The sequence below is a fragment of the Erpetoichthys calabaricus genome, chromosome 17 (assembly GCF_900747795.2).
Source record: "Erpetoichthys calabaricus chromosome 17, fErpCal1.3, whole genome shotgun sequence".
NCBI lineage: Eukaryota > Metazoa > Chordata > Cladistia > Polypteriformes > Polypteridae > Erpetoichthys > Erpetoichthys calabaricus.
Genome location: NC_041410.2, coordinates 52,892,983 through 52,914,465, shown reverse-complemented (window position 1 = coordinate 52,914,465; position 21,483 = coordinate 52,892,983). Strand labels below are relative to the sequence as shown.

Here is a 21,483-nt window from a genome sequence, read left to right as displayed (position 1 = left end):
AAACAAATATTTGGCAAAATTACAGAAAAAAAGACATATTTGAAATTATACACAAGTGCAAATGTTTCTTTTTTTAACCTCACTACAATGGTTGGCAGCACACAACGGAATAACCTTTTATAACTTGTGTATGTAAGATAATTATTTTTACTTTACAAAGAAAAAGGTTCACAAACAACATACTGCTACTTGAAACAAAATGGCAGGCCAAGTTAAAAAGACCAGGAGATGTAATCAGAAACTAAGAAACCAAAAAGGGTCGGTGTGAGAAAATCTCTAATAAATTTAATCATCAAATTCCAAAATGCAATTCAAAACAAGATGAAAAGCAAAACCAAGATTTGAAAGACAAGAACCCACAATCTTGTTAATCTTGGATATCTATAACTCCGACCTTTATACTGTCACTCTAATGGCATCAGCAAATGGGACATCTGAATGCAGGGCCCCTTCGCTTCACGCAAGCAGCTTCCAGAATGACGGTGCCCATTTGAAAACAAAAAGGCCCTGCGCTGTTTTCCAAATCAAAACCAAAACAAATGGCTCAAATATTATTATCAAGCAATATGAAAACACAATATTTCCTAGTTCCAGTAATAAAGAAAAACTAACAAAAGCTGTAAGAAATCTCAAAGTTAAAAAATAAATAAAATAAAAGCTGCTCCTTTTCCACATTATAACACATTGCCTAGTAATCAAACTTCACAAATAATGCAGAGTGACAGACAATTTTCTATCTCTTCAGTTTCTGAACTTACTTATTCTATTATAGAGTTGTGGGAAGCAACCGCCTAGCATGGTAGAACTGATTGAAACCAACAGCACTAGACAGGACGCCAGGCCACCCCTGCACCAACTTCTCAAATCTAGGCCCCTGAAGCTGTGAAGTAAGACCACCAAAAATATATCTCTTTTTAAAGTCTTTCTTCTTAAATCTACAATTTTTTCCTGTATACAATACCATTAAAAATTATTCACTCTCTTGGATGTTTTCACATTTTATTGTTAAATAATACTAAAGCACAGTAGATTTACATTGGCTTGTGTGACACCGATCAACAGAAAAACACTCCTTAATGTCAAAGTGAACATAGATTGCGGCAAAGTGATCAAAGTTAATTACAAATATAAAACATAAAAGTACCTTCAACACTTTTCCACCATAGTCTTTTGTGTCTGACACAGTCGTGACTGGCACTCCCATTAAACCTGCTTCTCAGATTCTGTCATTTCGAGACGCCCTGCTTGCCTCCTGTCCCTTTTCATAATTCCCACCTTTGAAGGTGACTCTCAGCAGGCTTCCTATACCTTTTATTGTGTGTCTCACACTTGCACTTCCTCTCTGATTCTGTCACTAAGGCCAAACTACCCAATCAGATTGGTTGGAGGACCAGACACACCAACCTTAGAGGTTTACTATAAAGTATATACACCTTGATAATGAAATGGGGAAATAAAGTATGTGCTGCTAGAAAAAACAAGAGTAAGCTAAACCACATTTATTAGAGATACTTATTAAAGGCAATGCACCAGCTACCGCCATTTCAAGTATTCCACATGCATGCAATCTTATGAAAAATAAGGAAGCAATTAGAAGGATCTGAAATTGTGTAAGATTTTATTTTTTACTTACTTTTATTTTGTGGAACACGAGGCAAAGGTTAAACTAGGAATACAGCCCTGATGTTGCCAAGAAAGAAAAACAAAGAAATATGCAGGCAAGGTGGGCCAGTAACATCTGGAGGAATACCTGGCGTGAAGCAAGCTAATATTTGCCAGTTCTACTTTGCCATTTTAAAAAAGTTTATTAGGCAAGGCAGGCAAGTAGGGTATAATGGCAGAAGAGTATGAACAAAAACCAAGGCAATATGCAAGTTTATGCACAGTATATGTGATTGAAAAAATATATGATAAAAGCCTATAAATATCCCTTACAATTTTCTAAAAACCTAATCTAATAATTTTTAAACCACATTTCCTTAATTTCATTCTTTTTCATCAAAAATGTTAGGTGCTCCAGCAAAACAAAGCATAATGATGAAACCAACCATGGATGTAACTTCAGTCTTTTACACGTCACAGACATTCACCAATACCAGGCCAAATTTAGAACTGCCAATCGACCTAACAAGTACAGTATGATGTTAGGAACTTGTGGGACACCCCTGTCATCACGGGAAGAACAGCCATATTTCAAGTCACCACCAGGCCAATAGCAGAACTCAGGTTCTTAGAGCTGTCAGCCCGTTGCACTAAAGGCTATGCCACCATACATTTCTGGTAGTACTTTAAGGTGTAGGCAGGCCAAGCTAAATACTTGTCTTTTAGGATTAGTCACACAATAGATAAGCTAAATGTGAATTTCCCCTTGGGATTAATAAAGTATATCTATCTATCTAAAGGGTAACAAAGACCACTGCACTTTAGTAATCCTGTTTCTGTTGTTTGATCCTTTAACAGCCATAACTGCACTAGTCTTACTTACCTTTACTAAAAAAAATGACACGCCATATGTCCTCAATGACCGAGCCAACTTCACATACTTGACTTTAGCTTCTATTTCTGTCATTTCTCCACAGTTTTTATGTTCCTATTAAACACAATCAGAAATTAGAATTTAGTGAAAAGCATCACATGGCTGGAGTCTGCTTACTCGCGAGCAGAATGGTACTAAACTTCTTCCATTGCATAAAGTCACTTAACACAATGATGGTGATGATGATCACTCTCACAGAGAAGATTAAGAAAAAGCCTACTTGATTAAAACATTTGTAATATTTCAAAGTATATGAATTTAAAACTTTTTTTTTAGTATAGTAACCAATTATTCCCCCCCCCCCCCACATTACAGAAATAAAAACTTCTTCTCTGCAATGAAAGGAGCAACCTTTATTAGACAACAGACATGACTTAAGTACTCTTTAAATACAGAGGATTGGAAAAGACCAAAATACCTGAAAAATCTTCTTTTCTGATCCCCTCTGCTTTATGTATTCTTTTGGCAAAAATTCTTTCAAACTAAAAATAAAGGAACAAAAAAGAAACATTGAGAAAACAATGAATGGCAACTTTCTCCATTTTCTGAAAGTGTCTTTCTCTTTCACAAGTAGCCAAAGTCTTTCCAGGCAAAGTGAGCCACAAGGGGACCTTGGCAAAAATCTTCAACCGATTTCCAGGTGTGTGCAGTCTTAATATGGCAACTCTGATGTGACCTTTAACTGTTTCTAGGATGGTGTAACAGAAGGGGCAGCTTTCTTAGCAACTCCCAAACCCCCCCAAAGAAGGAGGCCGAAATGTACAACAAAAAAACTATTGCTTGACAAAGCACCATTGCATTCTGGGAAGAGTTCTTTGCATATGAAGCTGGTTCTTTGTGCTTTGAAAAACTTCCTAATATACAGAAAATGACTGAAATTGTATGGTAAGCTGCCTGGTAGGAAACTAACAAACTAAGAAAACCTGAACTTCGCCTGTGGTATTGTATGCAGCAAAGGTCCATCTAAAATCATAACTCATGGCAATTTCACAAATATGTCACCATCTCTTCATGGTTATTTTCTGTATGTAAAGTTATTTCTGGAATGTTCATGTGGTTGGGTCTTTTGGGAACAACAAATGGTTCTCCCCTATGGCATCACTTGGAAGGACCACACGTGCACCTTTATTTTTAAGAGTGTAGCTGCGCACATAATCAGGAATACCATCTCCTACAATACTGTTCTGAGCTGTGTGCTCCCACCCTGGCCTCACTCTCTTTGGTCAAAGTCAGGTGCACTGGGTGTCCTCTTGGCTGTCAGCATAGAGAGTTGCACTCCTCAACTCAAGGTTTTGTGGAATGAATTTAAGAATTGTCAGTGGACATGAACGGTAAGTCAATATCGATGTGGCCTGGAGCAGACGGACACAACGTAGATGAACTTCTGAGAAAATTGCATCTTAAAATGTAAATAAATACACTATCATCCATACTCCAACCATCTCTGCTTCCTACAAAACCGCATGTAGTCATAAAAGAAAACACAAATAGGGTGTGTGTCTGTGACACAGTGGAGGCTCAGTCTGTAGATTAATAATTACAGGTATTGCTGCTTGTAAAGGCACATGCACAATGGTGATTACTGCCTAGAGTATTGTTTTCTTATCTTGGCCCCCTTTTGTAGATTCTGTTATTTTAAGCATCCACTAATACATGCCGTTTAAGGCGTTTTCACACCTAGTCCATTTGGTGAAAGTCTGCTTTGTTTATGTAGATGTGAACAGGCCAATCACACTCTGGTGCGGAGAAAAACAACTGAACCGAGACCCTTTGGAATGGAATGGGTGGTCTCGGTGCAGTGCCAAGCAAACCCTGGAGAGGTTCAGATGAGGTATGAATGTGACATGGGACCCAATCTAATTATAGGAAATGGGTGAAACTGTACGTGCTGTGGTAGTCATGTTAAGTGTGCTGTCAGTAATTAAGGCATTTCGTTTACAGCAGAGTTTAGAGATAACATGGAACATTAAAAATAAGAAAAATTAAACACACAGGAAAAAATATGATACAATTCACATAGAAAAACTTGCACAATTACCAGTCAATCAGAGCAAGCCTAGCACTTGATACATGCCCCTCACACGCACGATCATAGGCGGGGTGGGGATGGGGCGTAAATTCACTTGTGAAGGGGTCGAGCAAAACACAAATTGTGGTGAAAAACAAACAGAACAACAATGAAACCCCACCTTATACCACCATGAAAGTGACACACACAAGTCCAGTGACCTGTCAATGCAATTGCTTTCGGGTGTGATGTGGATACACTGACTTTGACATCTGGAGTAAATGCAAATCAAACATTCAAAAATGAACATTATTAGCAAATAGTTATAAGAGTTACGACAGTAGACATGTAATTTGAGATGAGGGGGAAAAACGGCAAATGTATCTATTTAAAATTAAATCTACAATTCAGTAAAGTGTGCAGAAAGTGAAAGGGTCTGAACACTTTCCGAAATCTGCCTTATATAGGGGACATGACCCCCTAGTGGTGCTCATCCCCCTGCACTGGCATTTTCTATTTTTAAACATCCTCTACAGCCCTTGGGGGTTTTCCTCTCACTCTTAAGAGTCTTTTGGGCTCTACTAGCATTTCTGGTATAAAAGTTGGATGAAATTCAATAGACTTAGGAGATTCAATTAAAACAATTCCTTTTTAATGTTTTTTTGTTTTACACAGGAGGCTAGAACTGCTCTTCACAATATGTAATTAATACACGCTACAGCAGAGAGATTCATATAAAGATTCTCTCTGGTGGAGATGCAACATCTGACCTTGTAACTTTCTTTTAAACTTGAAAGAGGCGATTTGCTAAAATGAACATGAATGAGAATGAGACGGCTCAACACATTTTCTAGACAGGCAAGTCACAGATGCCCCTCCACATTATGGCATGGTTTCTGCATTGTGTTTGACTGGATACAGAAACACTGGCTTTCTAGTATTCCTATGCATACTGTAGACTTTCTATACATTGTCTTCTGTGTTTTATCTCGAATAAATTCAGTCAGGGCTGAGGAAAAATATTTTTTTAAAAGCTTGAAGTTAGTCTATTAAAGAACAAAATACAGACTTGAACAGAACAAGCTGCATCCCCTTTTAGTGCTTGTTGCTATGCAAGACCCTCTGTTGTTTTGGGATATGGACAGATTTCCTCTATGAAGGCCAAAGAAAGGAAGCATGAATCAAGTTATAGCACTAAGAGCGTAATGAAAAGACCTGACATCAGCCTTTGTCTGAATATGCGTGTCAATTCAAATCTTTCAGCCTACAGATAAGGTGCTATTTTTTTTTTTTTTTGGAGAATATGTCTCCTCAAAAGGAGATTCTATTACTTGCATATATTTTACAGTAAAAAGAATTGCATTACACTGACAAGTGAATCTGAAAAAGCCAGGCCAATTAAAGAAGAATGCCATCCATTGCACCACTCCTTGTCTTTGAAGGATTTGCTTTTCATGAATAAATATTCACCTACAGCATCACAGTTTTCTCTCTACAATATTTTGCAAACACATTGAAAATATTTTTATTGTGCTGTCAGATTATTTACAGCTTTCTTTATAACCATCAGATGATGCTTCTGCAAAGATCTACTTCAAATTGCAAAATCTGGGATTCTTGAAGGCAGATGAGACACAATTCCTATTCATTTATTGTCTGCCGCACTAAACGTCAACCAACAAACAACAGCCCAGAATAAATTAGGGAAAGAGATGAGCAAATATTCTGCTATGGCACGAGAGCATAAAGCCAAGAGAGCTTGTATTTTAAGGTGTTTTTTTTTTAAATCTCTTTTTGTATTTATTTTCATAGCATTACAGCTCTGTAAGTGACACACAATACCATAAACACAGCCAAATGCAGTAGTTAATCAAAATACTTAACAGGAATATAGGCTATGCATTAGGTACATGATGTAAATGAGCGAATACATCACAATGGCTTACTTACTCTAAAAATCCCGGCTTGTGTTTATGCTCGACATGGGGTCCAAACTGAATCTGAGCTTGAATTCCGGCAAACTCACAAGCTTTATCAAAGGACACGGGGTGGGAACCATTGAGGATGTCATCTCGAGCCTGCAAGAAAGAAAGAAATTCCAGAGCGATTTAACTTAGAATGAATACCAGGCCACTGCAGTGATACCACTGAGCGATTTGTTGGGATCTGAACACGCACAAGTCTTCACCATGCATTTCCGCATAGAACAAATCACACAGCCTGGGAATAATTTAATGAAACAATACAGGCTTGTGCTTTCAGTCATATTCTGAGGAGGAAGTGGTGATAGTGGTGGTGATACAGCAAGGGTAGATGGCTCTGATACATCTTCATATTGTAATATCTGTAAACTGCTCAATGGTTTCAACTCCAGAACAGTAGCAGCGGAGCACAGTGGTCAGTGCTGTTGCTTCATAGATTCAGCATCCTGAGTTCCAGTTGTTGTCTGTGTGGAGTTTGCGTGTTCTCCCCGTACTCCAGAAGTACACACTCACTTTACTCCTGCATCCTCAAAGACACGTATGTTAGGCTAAAGGGAGTGTGTACAGTCTAGAACTATGCTGCAGGGTCACAAGGCACTAACCCCAAGTTAAACAAATTTGACAGCTTTAGAACTACTGCAGCTTGATTTCATATTTAAAAGGTAAGTTTACATTTTTAGAAATACAGGCTCATTATAACACGTGTCAAGGTCAATGATGATGACCTACATTGACACTTGATCTGATGCTTATAGAAAAAGGGCTAAGCTATCTATGCCCAGACAGAAGGCTGTTCAACTAAACCCATCCTAAAGACACAGCCTCTTCTTAATGTCACTGCATTACACAAACTGTCAGAAAAACAAAATCTTATTTGCATTGGTACTTCAGAATTAAGAATTTTATTCGGATATATGTGTACTGTATGTAGAAACCTGTGCACACTAAAGCAGAGCCAGGACTAGTTGGATGACATGTGGAGGGTTTTGAGGTGAAATGGTGGTTTGTTAATTTCACAGAGTTAAGTTAAATGTTTAATTAATCATTTCAACATCTATATCTAAGATTTTCTCAGAAAAATACATGCGTGAGGTGCACTATTTCTGTGAGAGAACATGTAGAGCAGCAATTGAACTGCACTGGCCTGCGACACTTGCCCCAATTTCTTTATTACGTCCACCACTTTGATTTCTTTCCATTGGCATGCAGAGTCAGTACTGTCATCCATCTTGATTTTCAATGCAGAGATATGACAAAGGTTGCATAAACTGATGATTCAATGCAGAACACTTTAGACTCGCATATCTTATGTCTGCATTGGATTTTGTACCACATATGATAGTGGTCTAAATCGTATTTGAAATATTCTGATTTCATATATTCGCTCGCCAACCCCCCTGGCCTGCGCCACACGGCAGCCACTTTGTGTCTCTGCCACTCACGTTGTGAATAGGGGGGGCTGAAAGCACCCCAAGGTGACGCAGTCGCTCCTCTAAAACCCCTTCTTAAACGGTGATACAATGGGAAACAGATAGTTTTCTGGTTTTTTTTTTTTTTTAACCTCCTCTTTGCTCAAATAGCTGCTGGCTTGCTGTTGCTGCAGTGCCGCGTGATCTGCATCTCGTGCAGCGCTTCGAACATTTAAATGCCTGTACAGCAGCTGTCCTACTCTTTGTCTTTTATTTCCGGCCCCGGGCGTGGTTAAATCTGTTGGCACAAAGTCCCATCTCGCGAGACGTGAGTTCGTGATATTTTAGTTTATATTTTAAAAACGGAATAAGAATCTGAAAATCTAACAACATCACATTAAAGTTCGATAAATTCTGAAAAGAACGATACCAAAAATATACAGTATATGTAGGTTTTAAAATAAGCCCGATTTAAAGCATGACAAAAAATGTGACATAAAAAGTCACATAAAATTGTTGCACTTTTAGGATTAGGATTTTATATATAAAGAGTAGATATGTATTTTTTAACTGTTTACACTTTTCTAAAAAGATTGGATTTGTGTCACATAGAAATAAACAAATTAGAATCCAACTTCAGTGTGAATGTAGCCTTAGTGCACAATAGGACTTAATCTCTATATAAACAATTCTGGAAGAATTCAAGAACTTGAATATTTAAATTGTGAAGAATCTATAATCCTCCCTAATAAAAAATAAAAGTCTATTTGTGAGTGTTTGTGTATCTGTATCCCTGTTATGCACCACTTGGTATGGGATTTGTGAAAGCAGTGCTCATGTTTGTGATGTGCCATCTGTTGGAATGAAAAATGCAATGTATTTTATTACTTTATGCATTACAAAATACATTCTAATAAATGGTGCACTGCAAATGTTAACTCTGAACACATTCAACAGATGGTAACTACAAGATGGACAGTAATCAGCTTATCCACCTTAATAAAAGGACAGGCGTCTATGTGGGTGCCTGTGTATCTGTGTGTCTGTCAGGTTGCTGGGTCTCTGTTAAATACCACTTGGTATCGGATTCATAGAAGAAGCGATCAAGTTTATAAATAAACTTTTTGAATAAAGTTTATTATTCTAATCTAATGGTTGTGATTCACCACCTGCTGGAATGAAAAATGCAATTTTTACTACATGCCAATAGATGGTGCACTGCAAAGGTTACTGACTGACAAACAGTAATCAGATTATCCACCTTAAAAAGGACAAGTGTCAGTGTGTGTGTTTGTGTGTGTCTGTGCATGTATTGCTAGGGTTAGCAATAAAACTTTTGAAATCTGAAAAAATGTAGAAGGGTTGACAATATAAATGCTAAAAAGGATCTAAATAGGAGAAAATTGATCTTATTGGCCTATTCTGCTGTCTGAAGTTATATGCTGTAAACATCAGAACGGCGGTGACTTTCTTGCACCCGCTTGGGCCATATACAACCCCAAATCAGAAAAAGTTGGGACAGTGTAGAAAATGTGAATAAAAAAAGAAAAAAGCAAGTTATAAATTCTCCTCAAATTTTATTTCATTGCAGACAGTATGAACACAAAATAAGTCATGTTTTCTTTTGTCAACATCATTTGATTTGTAAATAAATATCCATTCTTGCCATTCAGGCTTGCAACACATTTCAAAAAAAGTTGGGACAGTACAGCATTTACCACTTTGTACAGTTCCCCTGTCTTTTAACAACACTTAAAAGACGTTTAGGCATTGAAGAAATCAAGTGACTAAGTGTTGCAGGTGTTAGTTTGTCCCATTCTTCCTGCAAACAACGTTTTAGGTGCGCAACAGTACGGGGTCTTTGTTGACGCTTTTTTCGTTTCAAAATGCGCCAAACATTCTCTATAGGAGACAAATCAGGGCTGCAGGCAGGCCAGTCAAGCATCCGCACCCTCTTCTTATGCAGCCATGCCTTTGTTATGCGCGTAGTATGTGGTTTGGCATTGTCTTGCTGAAATAAGCATGGGCGTCCCTGGAAAAGACGTCGTCTTGAAGGCAGCATTTGTTCCTCCAAAACTGAGATATACTTCTCAGCATTGATGGTGCCATCGCAGAAGTGCAAGTTACCTTTGCCAAAGGCACTGACACAACCCCATATCATGACAGACCCTGGCTTTTGGACTTGTATCTGGTAACAGTCTGGATGGTCCTTTTCCTCTTTGGTCCGCAGCACACGGCGTCCATTTCTTCCAAAAAAAGATGTGAAAAACCGATTCGTCTGACCACAATACACGTTTCCACTGCACAATGGACCAACCCAGATGCCTCCGAGCCCAGAGAAGTCGACGGCGCTTCTGGACACTATTTTTGTAGGGCTTCCTTTTGGCACAGTACAGTTTTAGCTGGCATTTCCTAATGTAACTACGTACTGTAGTGCTTGAGAGTGACTTCCTGAAGTAGTCCTGAGCCCACGCAGTTATGTCATTTATTGATGAATGACGGTTTTTAATGCAGTGCCGTCTGAGGGCTTTGAGATCACGGCCATTCAGTTTAGGCTTGCGCCCTTGGCCTTTGCGCACGGTAATTTCTCCAGATTCCCTGATTCTTTTCACTATGTTATGCACTGTAGAGGGAGAAATGCCCAAATCTCTTCCTATCTGTCTTTGAGAAACGTTTTTCTTCATCATTTCAAAGATTTTTGCCCGCACTTGGTGGCAAACTGGCGATCCTCTGCCCATCTTTGCTCCTAAAGGAGTAGGCCTTTCCTCGATGCTGCTTTTGTACCGAATCATGATTGCAATCACCTGTTAGCATCACCAGTTTCAAATCACATCATTATTTAGTTATTATACCTCATTACTACCCCTTAATTGCCCCCATCCCAACTTTTTTTGAAATGTGTTGCAAGCCTGAATGGCAAGAATGGATATTTATTTACAAATCAAATGATGTTGACAAAAAAAAACATGAATTATTTTGTGTTCATACTGTCTGCAATGAAATAAAATTTGAAGAGAATTTATAACTTGCTTTTTTCTTTTTTTATTCACATTTTCCACACTGTCCCAACCTTTTCTGATTTGGAGTTGTAAATGAGGTTTACAGCTGTAATGCTAATGACTGATAACTTCACATATTGGGTAATAGATGAGTGAAAACAATGATAAATCAATGCATACTTCAGAAAACAAAAGCCTGACACAACTAGGCTAGAGTCGTTAAACCAGTTCAATAGGTAGCATCCAGAGCCACATTTTCCCAGCAGAATACAAAATCGCAGTTTCACAAGCAACACTGAGAGGAAGCATCAAAAATGGGTAGCTCTATCCGAAGAGGAAAAGGCCTCCGCAAGGGAAAGGGTTGAAGGTTTATTACTACACCAGACCAAATGGACCACTTGTGTATCAAATAAAAATAAGGTCTACATTGATTACTTGCATTTCACCCTGTCTTAGACACATAGCACAACTTGTAATCATAAAATAAACTAAAATAAGTGCAGGTTTGCTTCACAAGGAACAGTAGTTAAAAGGTTTCAGTAAATATGGGGAAAGTCATTATTGTATATTTTGCTTGCTGTTGAAGAGGAGTGTGTTTTGTATTGGAGAAGGTTGCCAGAATCTCCTACTTTCATTAGTCCCTGAGGTACTCCAGTATCAAACAGCCACACAGGATAATTCAAATGATACGCAGTGCCAACAGTTCAGCAGTTCACGGTGGGCACAAACCTAAACAGGATGTGTAATAGCAGTCAGCAGTACTGTGAACATCGTAAGTAAATTAATGAAAACAGAAATATATTAAAATTCTTTCAGACTTTTAAATTACAGTAAGCACACACACTTGGAATTTATGATTTTAACACATTTGGTGTTAAAATATAATCTATAGTAGCTTACCTTTAAAAAGCAGAGTGGAAGACTTAAATGCAAAAACTACTGTATACATGAGCGTGCTACGTATCACAGTTCTAATCTTCTCTTCGTGTTTCTTTCCATTTACTGCACTGAGGAGGTCATGTGCTGGCGCATCTTTATGGTAAATATTATGATATTTATCGTTTTCGATTTGACACTGTTGCAAATGTATCAAGGTTTCCTTGCTATTGTTTATTGCCATTGATTTGTTAAATAATTTACGCCTGCCATTTTGTGCTGTATTGATGCTTCGGCACTGTATGCTATGAATAACAAAATTAAATTTCACTTACTGAAGTGAAACATTTTTCTGCACTAATGCAAAATTACTCCATACACGTAAACTTTGTGTATGTGCTGAGCGTGCACCAAAGGCCATTCCACTCACACCACTGTGCTTTTTATGCATTTATATATTTTCAACAATTCATTCTGCTTCCGCCCGCTGTGCATTGCTGCATACAAGACCTGGTCACAGTGAAAACGCAACATAATCTACAATACGAGTTCAAACTGTGTGACAAAACGGTGTCTTAAGAGTATGTGGAGTAGGTCACGACCACATCTATTAATAAAATTACTTTTACAGTTTAGATTCTTCTTTTTCATTGTTTGCTTCCCATGAGAAAAATGTAAAGCATACCCACATGCCAAATGACACTTTCAACAGTTTTGCACACTTCATTAAGTAAGTCAATGCAAACAAGCCTAAGTGGTTAAACCCTTAATGCATTAAGATTTCTGACAGATACATTTATTTCTGTGGAAAACACAAATGTTCTCTAAATCAACTGACAAATTAATGTGCAGAACTATAATAATAAAACCACAATGATCCACGCAAGCCAAACTCAAACCTTCAGATGTACAAGAAAGAACAGAAAAAAGAGGTTCGATTTTTTAAAATTTTTTTTACATATCACTTACATTCTGCAATCAAATGAAACATTGATATTACGAAGGGACATAATTCAAGAAAGTAGGACAACAATAAATCTTCTAACATTGTACCCACCATTTTCTAACCTACTTCTCCAGTTCAGAATTCCATTGTAGATCTTAAGGTTTATACAGAATTCTGGTTTGTTTCCCGTTTAACATGAGGGCAATATTCAGTTTCTGTTTGTACTGAGACAAACATTTCTGTAGTAACAACTGCTGCAGCTCAACATCAACACTATTACCCAGCAACAATTACACGCTTGTTAAGTTAACAAAGCTTTCCTATTTCACTCAAATTAAATGTTACGCGGGACATATTTTTCTAATTGACTGAAGCAAACCTCAAATCAAATCAAGACTAATATTATCTGTTTGTATTGAATTTAGGCCACATTGACATGTGATGCATGTACCACATGACTTGTGACAAACAGTATAAAACTTGTTTAGTTCATGAATTTCTTGTTATGACTTATTTTTGCATACTCACATAAAACGAGATGAAAAATCTATTGGCCTTTAGTGTTTCAACACCGTCTGCATCCAACTTCTCTTATGAAATATCCCTAAAATTTCTACCATTGGATTTTTAAACTCGGCCTGTTTGGACTCCTATGGATGTAAAGTTCCAGTATACATATACATATACAGTATATAATGCTGTCATTTTGAATATTGCATCATTACATAGGAATTGTGTTCGGTTATTTCTTTCTCTCTCTCTCTATTAGTCCCTTATGTACTCCAGTGCTGTATATACTTTTACCACCAACCCAGTGAGGTCTTTGAATGCCAAAATACAATCTGGTTTTACAGAAAGGTTTTTCTTTGAAACAGGTTATATTTATTTTTAACATACATAAAGTGTTCTCTGTACACACAAAACACATCTTTAAGATTTTTTTTCTGTCATAGGGATCCTGAGTTGGTTTGTCTGTGGTGGGTACGGCAATGCGGGGTTGACAATTCCACAATAGCAACCTAAATAAAAGGAATTCAAATCAATGTAGAGAATGCTTTTCTTTTTACTCAAATTAAATATAATCTCAGGCTAGCGTAATCTGTATGTGTACCTTGCAAGTTCTCATTGTTTTACATTTATTTCTCTTGTGACTCCAGGATCTTCCCATGCCCATAATCTTTGTGTTGAGGAAGACTATGATAATAAGGAGTGAGCGAGTGTGTGTGTGTGTGCATTTATCTGTCTTTGTAATGTATTAATGTCCAATACCAACCCAGCAAACATGCACAAAGTGGCCCCCCCATGGGCAGACCATGTGCAGTGTGGGCTTGGGAAAACCCAATTAAATACCATACTTGCCCAAGGTGGGGGTGCTACAAGGGGCCCCGCCCCTTAGTGAAGTTCAAGTTCCCCTGGTGGCTCAAAATGGGCTAATCACTGGTAGTACAAGTTCAGCAAGTCCCACACTGTCCCTGTGACGGTCTGGCGATGCTGGCCGATGTCACTGTCCCATAGTTTCTGAATTAATGTTGTCAAAGATTAAGTAACACAGTAAATTCATATTTTTTGGTGGGTTTTAGGTTTTGATTGCTGAAGTTTAAATAATTTGAATGACTTTAAAAGTATTGTTTTTATATTGGCTAAAATTGCACTTTCATTTAATTATTATTGGTAAAGTTTTCATGTTCAGGGTTTTACCACTAAATACAAAAGAAAAGCTGGAGCAGTACCAATAAATGCAGAGACATTTTCTGTTGTGTAAGAATAAATAGTTCAATGTCAGTGTTTATTTATTCATTTTCATATTAATAATTAAATTCGATTTCTACAAAATTACACATAATTGATTTAATAAAGGCACGGTGGCGCAGTGGGTAGCGCTGCTGCCTCGCAGTTGGGAGATCTGGGGACCTGGGTTCGATTCCCGGGTCCTCCCTGCGTGGAGTTTGCATGCTCTCCCCGTGTCTGCGTGGGTTTCCTCCGGGCGCTCCGTTTTCCTCCCACAGTCCAAAGACATGCAGGTTAGGTGGATTGGCGATTCTAAATTGGCCCTAGTGTGTGCTTGGTGTGTGGGTGTGTTTGTGTGTGTCCTGCGGTGGGTTGGCACCCTGCCCAGGATTGTTTCCTGCCTTGTGCCCTGTGTTGGCTGGGATTGGCTCCAGCAGACCCCCGTGACCCTGTGTTCGGATTCAGCAGGTTGGAAAATGGATGGATGGATGATTTAATAAAAAACACAACTAAACACTAAAATAAAAAAAAAAAAACCAAAAAAAAGTTTCAAGGAAAGGACCAGTAAGAGTAGCTCAGTGCTGCCACACAGTAAGAAGACTTGAAGGACTTCCCTAAATGGAGTTTGCGTGCATGGTCTCCCCATGTCCCCCTCCAGGTGCTGTCAAATTGTCCTATGTGGTGTGTGTGTTCACATTGTGATGGGCTGGTGCCATGTCCAAGGCTATAGGCTCCCAGCGTCCTACAACCCTGGATAAGCGGATGTAGACAATGGATGGATTGACTACACAAGCAAAGACTTTTCAGGTTCATGATCAAATTTGGATTCCTTGTCTATTTGCCCTCACTTTCCAGTGTTTTGGGGCCAATGTTGCCCCGATGTGCAAATCCCAGTTGGGCCATTGTTGGCTGCCCACATAGGGCTAACAGGCTTGCCCAATGTCAGTTTTTTTTTTTTGCTGGTAAGAGAATGTTGCTACCTTTTGCCCATGGCTTCTGGCCCGGACTTAAAATCCTTGCAGATGAATGGGGTGCTGTGGGGTCATACAGCAAGCCATAGGAAGAAGCCAAACTACTGCAGGAATGCAGGGTGGAAGTATAGCAAGGAAACTTTGATGACAATTAAGAATGAATGCCCAAATTTCAAATTAAAAAAAGACTTAATGCCTTGTAATGAAGTTCCTTCTTGTTTCTTTATGACTGTACACAACTGATGTCTCCCTGAAACAAGTATATGTGAAATAGGATGTTAACTGGTTATTCAGATAAGGTTAATCAGACAAGCATTAACATAAACTAATAAAAACAACATGCATTTTAATGGATCTGTTTAATACTGAACTGACAACAAGGGGCATATCACTCAAATAATTAACAGTAAAGAACTGGGGATTCAAAACACTAACACGGCAACCCAAAACTATATGTACTTGCCAGTCCTACATCTGCCTACTGTACGTGTCCTTCTTCCACCAATGTGCGACACACCCTGTAGAAAAGGAAAGTGAAGGAGGGGCAAACTGACATTTGTCAAAGTTTGAGATGCACCCCCACTTTATATTCTGAGTAGTTAATTCCAATTCCGCTAAATGAACACAATTTATTTTACCATTCTACATTCTTTAGTTCTGTAATTGTAAATTTCCAAATGTCACAGCAATCAAAAAAGACAGAAATGCATTTCAATCACATTATACCTGAACTGTGAATTCCATTCATTCATTAATTTTCCAAACCAATGTTTTCCTTTATAATGTCATAAGGGTCCAGAGCCTATCCCATCAGCATCAACAGGCTAATTCCTGGAATCAATACTGGATGTGACCCCTGAGGCACTTATGACAACTTATTCAGGCCAGGCCAGTTCAGAGACCAGCTAACCTCATCGGCACTTATTTGGGATGAGGAACTAAAGCCAAGCCCAAAAGAAAAGTCACTTGTAGAAAAATGGAAGGACAGGCTAGGAACTGAGCCCAGGTTACCCTGAACTATAACTTAGGAAGGGTCTTTTGATGGGTATTTTCCTCATCATAAAGTTAATTTTTTGACAATTAACTGATCATTAAAATACAGTTAAACTATCGTACAATACACTGTCCAGTCAAAATGCAACATGTACTGGACTTCTGTTGGACATCAATGATAAAGACGAGAACCAACCTAATTTAGTTTTAGATTAGTTTATTTATATAGCATAGTTTAAAAACAACCAGTGTTTGACCAAAATGCTTTACAATATAAAAAAAATGAATAAAAAATAATAAAAACATACAACAACAAATGGGTAATACAAAAGCAAAAATACATATAAACACATCTCTAAAACACCTTAAAAGGCCCGAATGAACAAATTAGTTTTTAGCCTGGATTTAAAGCATTCAATGGTGGGGGCTGATCAACCATAATTTGGGCCCAGCCACAGAGAAAGCACGGTCACCTTTACGCCTCAAACAACTGTTTGGGACAGAAATCAGCAGCTTATCAGCTGACCACAGAGCTCTACAAGGACAGCAGGGGTGTATTGAGGTCAAAGAGGTAAGCTGGAGCTAACCCATTCAAAACTTTAGAAACAAACAGTACAATTTTAAAATTGACTTTAAATTTCACAGGCAACCAGCCTAAAGATGCTAAATATGGGGTAATATGACAAGATTTCTTTGTTTTTGTTAGCAGACGTACAGCTGCATTTTCCACAAGCTGAAGACGAAACAGAGGAGTCTGACTAACCCTAAAATAGCCCATTATAATAATCCAGATGAGAAGAAATAAAAGTGTGGATTAATGCCTTAAAATCTCCAAAAGAAAACATGTGCCTGACTTTGCTTAAAGCTCTAAGATGATAAAAAGAGGCTTTAACAACTGCATTTATTTGATTATCAAATTTCAAGTGAGGATCAAAAAAGATGCCAAGACTTTTCACATAGGGTTTAATATAAATGGACAGTGACCCTAGAGCACAAGTTATGTTATTAACGAGATTTAGAGATCCAAAAATTTAAATTTATGTTGTGTTCTCATTTATTTAAAAAAAAAATTGGCAGCCATCCATTTCTTAATGTCATTTAGGCAGTTGAGCAAGCATTTCAGTGAATCCAGGCTACCCAATCTCAAAGGAAGGCACAACTGTGTATCATCAACGTAACAGTGGTGGGACACTCTGTGCTTTTTTAGGAGTAACATGTAAATAAAATACAGCTAAGCTAACCTATGAGACATTTCTTTGGGACTCAGGGTGTAAAATGTTAATGGAATCTCGTCAGTGGTCAAATACGGCTATAATCCATCATTAGGAAACTGACGACATTACTTTCACCTGACGCCACAAAACAAAAGTCTTCTAAATTGGCCAAGAATTTGTCCATAATGAACATTTATAAGCAGTTTTAAAGGAATTAAAACTTTGGGAGCTTTCCCAAATAAAAGTATTGTTACACTTCATGAATATGATAGAACTGTACTTTTCAAAAAAATTCTCTGTAAAATTTTTTACAAGTGAGGGAATAAGAAAGTTAGAATATCATATATCAAAGGAAAACGATACTTGAGTTCTTGCACAACTAGTAACACGGAGCTGCTCCAGAGTAACAGGGAAGAATGGAACAAAATGAACGTATACCTTGTTTGTCTTATAACAGCTAAATGGCACTAACGCAGTGAGAGTGTGTGTATCTCTTACAATATGGAGGTCCTGCAGCAGTCTCTGTGTACCAAACCCCACCACTATAATAGCCCCTGCTTCAGATGCTTTCCACATTTCACGATCAGTGGTGACGTTTTCAACTCCAACATTTAATGACTGTACAGTTAGAGGAGTCCTAAATGCACATGAGGAATGAAATACAAACATGGTGCACTCCAGCTGACAAAAATGAACCGAGACCAGAATCAGGCTTACCTGCACATAAAGCAAGTTGAGCTGAACAGGATCCCGTGAATCGACGTTCTGATCAGAATAGAAGAACTTCCGTCTCAGTAGCAAAGTTTCATTCTCATCCACCCCCTGCTCTCGGAAGGTCCGACTGTGATCAAGCCAGTTTACTGCAACACAAATACACACAACCCAATCAATGCGCAGGAAATCTGAACTTTACTGCCATGTTGTGACACTCGAATCTTCACAAAAAGACGTTAGCCAATTTAACATTTGACAAAGTTATCATTGTGATATGACTGAAAGAAAAATATTTATTAATTAGATCTTGTTATTCATCCACCACAGAAATACTTGCAGTTTGGGGGGAACCAAAATAGATTAAAAAATATATATAGAAAAATACTGATACAAGTTAATTCGTCAAACTTTAAAAAGGCTGCATTACATTTCTGTCAAATTTATTATCATCAACTAAAATTAATAAGACATTTTTGTCATCTCTGTCCAGAAATAACAGCATGTTTTGGCAGTTCATTTCAAATTACTTTTCTACTAATTTTCTGTTCCAGCATGGGCTGGAAATGCAAAAAGGAAAAAAAAAAAGGTGTTAACACAGAGGCCACCGAGTGTGATAAGCTTGTTACTGCCAACTACGCCACAAAACTGCACAGTACCAAGTAGAGCTTGAAGACTGTAATTGAATAAGTTAATGAGGCATATTGACAACATGCTGGAAGTAGTTTAATAATTGTCGGCTCGCTAAAAGACCAACTTCAACAGCTGCATTCATTTTTTTCCCCCCAAGAAGATTATTAAAAAAGAATGAATACAATACAAATATAAGGATGCTTCAAATAATGCACGCTTATAAAAGGACCTGGTGTTTCTTTGCACTGTTTTTGTTTATGGTGTATCACATTGCCATTCTTTACATATAGAATATACTGTAAATGGAAATTTAAAGTCATAAAGAACAGTGTCTAAAGGCACGCCACATCACTTGGCAGAACCAACATTTTGAAATGTTTTGCCTCATCTGCACGGTCTTCTACAGGTGGGGTGAGAAAGAAAACATGGCGATCAGATATCACCAGTCATTCATTTTTCACATTCACATTTTTCTTCAAATCCAGCGACATCAGTTGAAATGCAGGAACTACAGAGTGGGCACCGGGCCATTAAAAGGTGCACTCATGCACACATCCATATATACAGCACCTCACCTCTACAGAAACATGGGGCAACCTCCAAGGAGCCTGATGTAGAAGAGCAAGCGATTCCTCCATCATACTACCTAGACCAGTGGTGGGCAAAGTCAGTCCTGGAGGGCCGCAGTGGCTGCAGGTTTTTGTTCCAATCCAATTGCTTAATAAGAAGCACTTATTGCTCAAGTAACACTTCTGCTTCACTTTAGTGGTCTCGCTCATTACGATTTTCGACCCTTTTTGCTTATTTTAATCTTAAACAGCTGTATTCTCAGTTTTTAAATGCTACTTATTAGCAATAAGATGCAAATGACAAAAGACACCAACATTTCTCCTTTTAGATTGTTTCCATTTATACCTATGTGTATTTATCATGCAATATTTGGTTTAATTAAATACCTAGAAGGAAAGTGAAGAGAAAAAAGTGAAGGACTGAGAATTACTCATCCATTTTAGACAACAAATCATTTGGCTGATATCCTTAGAAAAGAAAAGAAAATCTAGGATATGAGAATGACCTGACATGGCAGAGTTGAAGTACTAATAAGCCATGAAATTAAATTATTGGCAAGGATTGTTTTCCCATTAAGCAACTGCGTTGGAGCAAAAACCTGCAGCCACTGCGGCCCTCCAGGACTGACTTTGCCCACCCCTCACCTAGATTAGTAAGAAGTGACAGGAATATTTGGAAGTGACAACTCCATCATCTTGTATTCATTAATAACAACTGCATGCTATTCACTTCCTATATCACTGAAGTGGGAGCTGCCTCTGAATAGTTGCCTTTAAGTTGAATTTGTTCACTGTAAGTATTGGACTCCATCAAGGCTGTGTCTTGTTACCACTCCTGCTTGTGGCTTTCATGAATGGGAGGGTGTCCAGTTGGGGAGGCTTAAGGTAGCACCACTGCTTTATGCAGATGATGTTGTCTTCTTTGTTAAATCTGACTGTGACGTTTGGCACACACTTAAGTGATTCACTGCTGAGTGTGAAGTAGCTGGGATGAGGGTCAGGACCTCCAACTTTGAGGACATGGCATTCTCTCTGAAAAGAGCAGATTGCTCTCTCCAGGTGAGGGAAGAACAGCAACCCTAGTGGAGGAGTTCAAGTACCACAGGATCTTGTTCACGAGTGATTGAAAAACAGAATGTGAGATCAACAAGCAGTGCTGAAGTGGGAACAGAGCCCAAAGACAAAACTTTTGGTTTACCGGTCAATCTACAACCCTGTCCTATGGTCATGAGCTGTGGGTAATGATCGAAAAATTGCAGCAGAAAAGACAGTTCTTTGTTGGCTTGACACTCCACGATAGGGTGAGCCACAGAGTACAGTCGCTGCTTTGATCGAGTTGAGCCAGCTGAGGTGGTCTGGGCATGTCTTAAGGATGCCCCCAGGAGGCTTCTACTTGAGCTGGACATAACCTGGATTCATGGGGTTTTACCATGTCCTGGGTCTCCTTTTAGGCTGACTCATAAGCATGTACTGTGAAACCAAGGGAAGCATTCAAGCCTAAATGATGAATTTCCAGGTGAGGCTGGGTATGTGGGTGCCAGAAGATCATCTTGCCTGAAGAAGGAGCCTGAGTTGTCTTGAAAGCTTGCATATTGTAATCTTTTTAGTTAGTCAGTAAAAGGTGTCATTTTCCTTGACTTCTCATTAAAAAAACTTAAAATGCCTCAACTTTCAAATTAGTTAACTAACGTCTCTGAATTTTACACGATATGTACATTTTCTAAATTGTTTAAACTTTCAATGCTCTGTAAGAAGATACAATATGTTGTATCTTACTATTTTTCTATTGGCACCATCGTCATATTCTTCTGTTAACTATTACTGTGCATATGTCCAATCTTTCTCCATCAGTCACTTTATCAATGTACTCTAGTGTTAGGTTTCATCCCCGGTTCAACTTACCGTATA

The 21,483-nt window shown here is 38.3% G+C and overlaps 1 protein-coding gene across 2 annotated transcripts in view; it reads right to left on the bottom strand.

The window, feature by feature from the left end:
- Window positions 1-21,483, bottom strand: part of tln2b (talin 2b) — a 316,938-nt gene that overhangs the window by 266,564 nt on the left and 28,891 nt on the right. The window contains exons 5-8 of one of the 2 annotated variants that reach the window (XM_028823593.2): window positions 18,380-18,522; window positions 6,495-6,622; window positions 2,955-3,018; window positions 2,486-2,590 (exon numbers count right to left, since the gene is read on the bottom strand). In XM_028823593.2, coding sequence (XP_028679426.2) covers window positions 2,486-2,590; window positions 2,955-3,018; window positions 6,495-6,622; window positions 18,380-18,522 — 440 coding nt within the window. Of the gene's footprint in view, window positions 1-2,481; window positions 2,591-2,954; window positions 3,019-6,494; window positions 6,623-18,379; window positions 18,523-21,483 lie in introns of those variants that run through there. The other variant, XM_051920301.1, reaches the window with a different exon arrangement.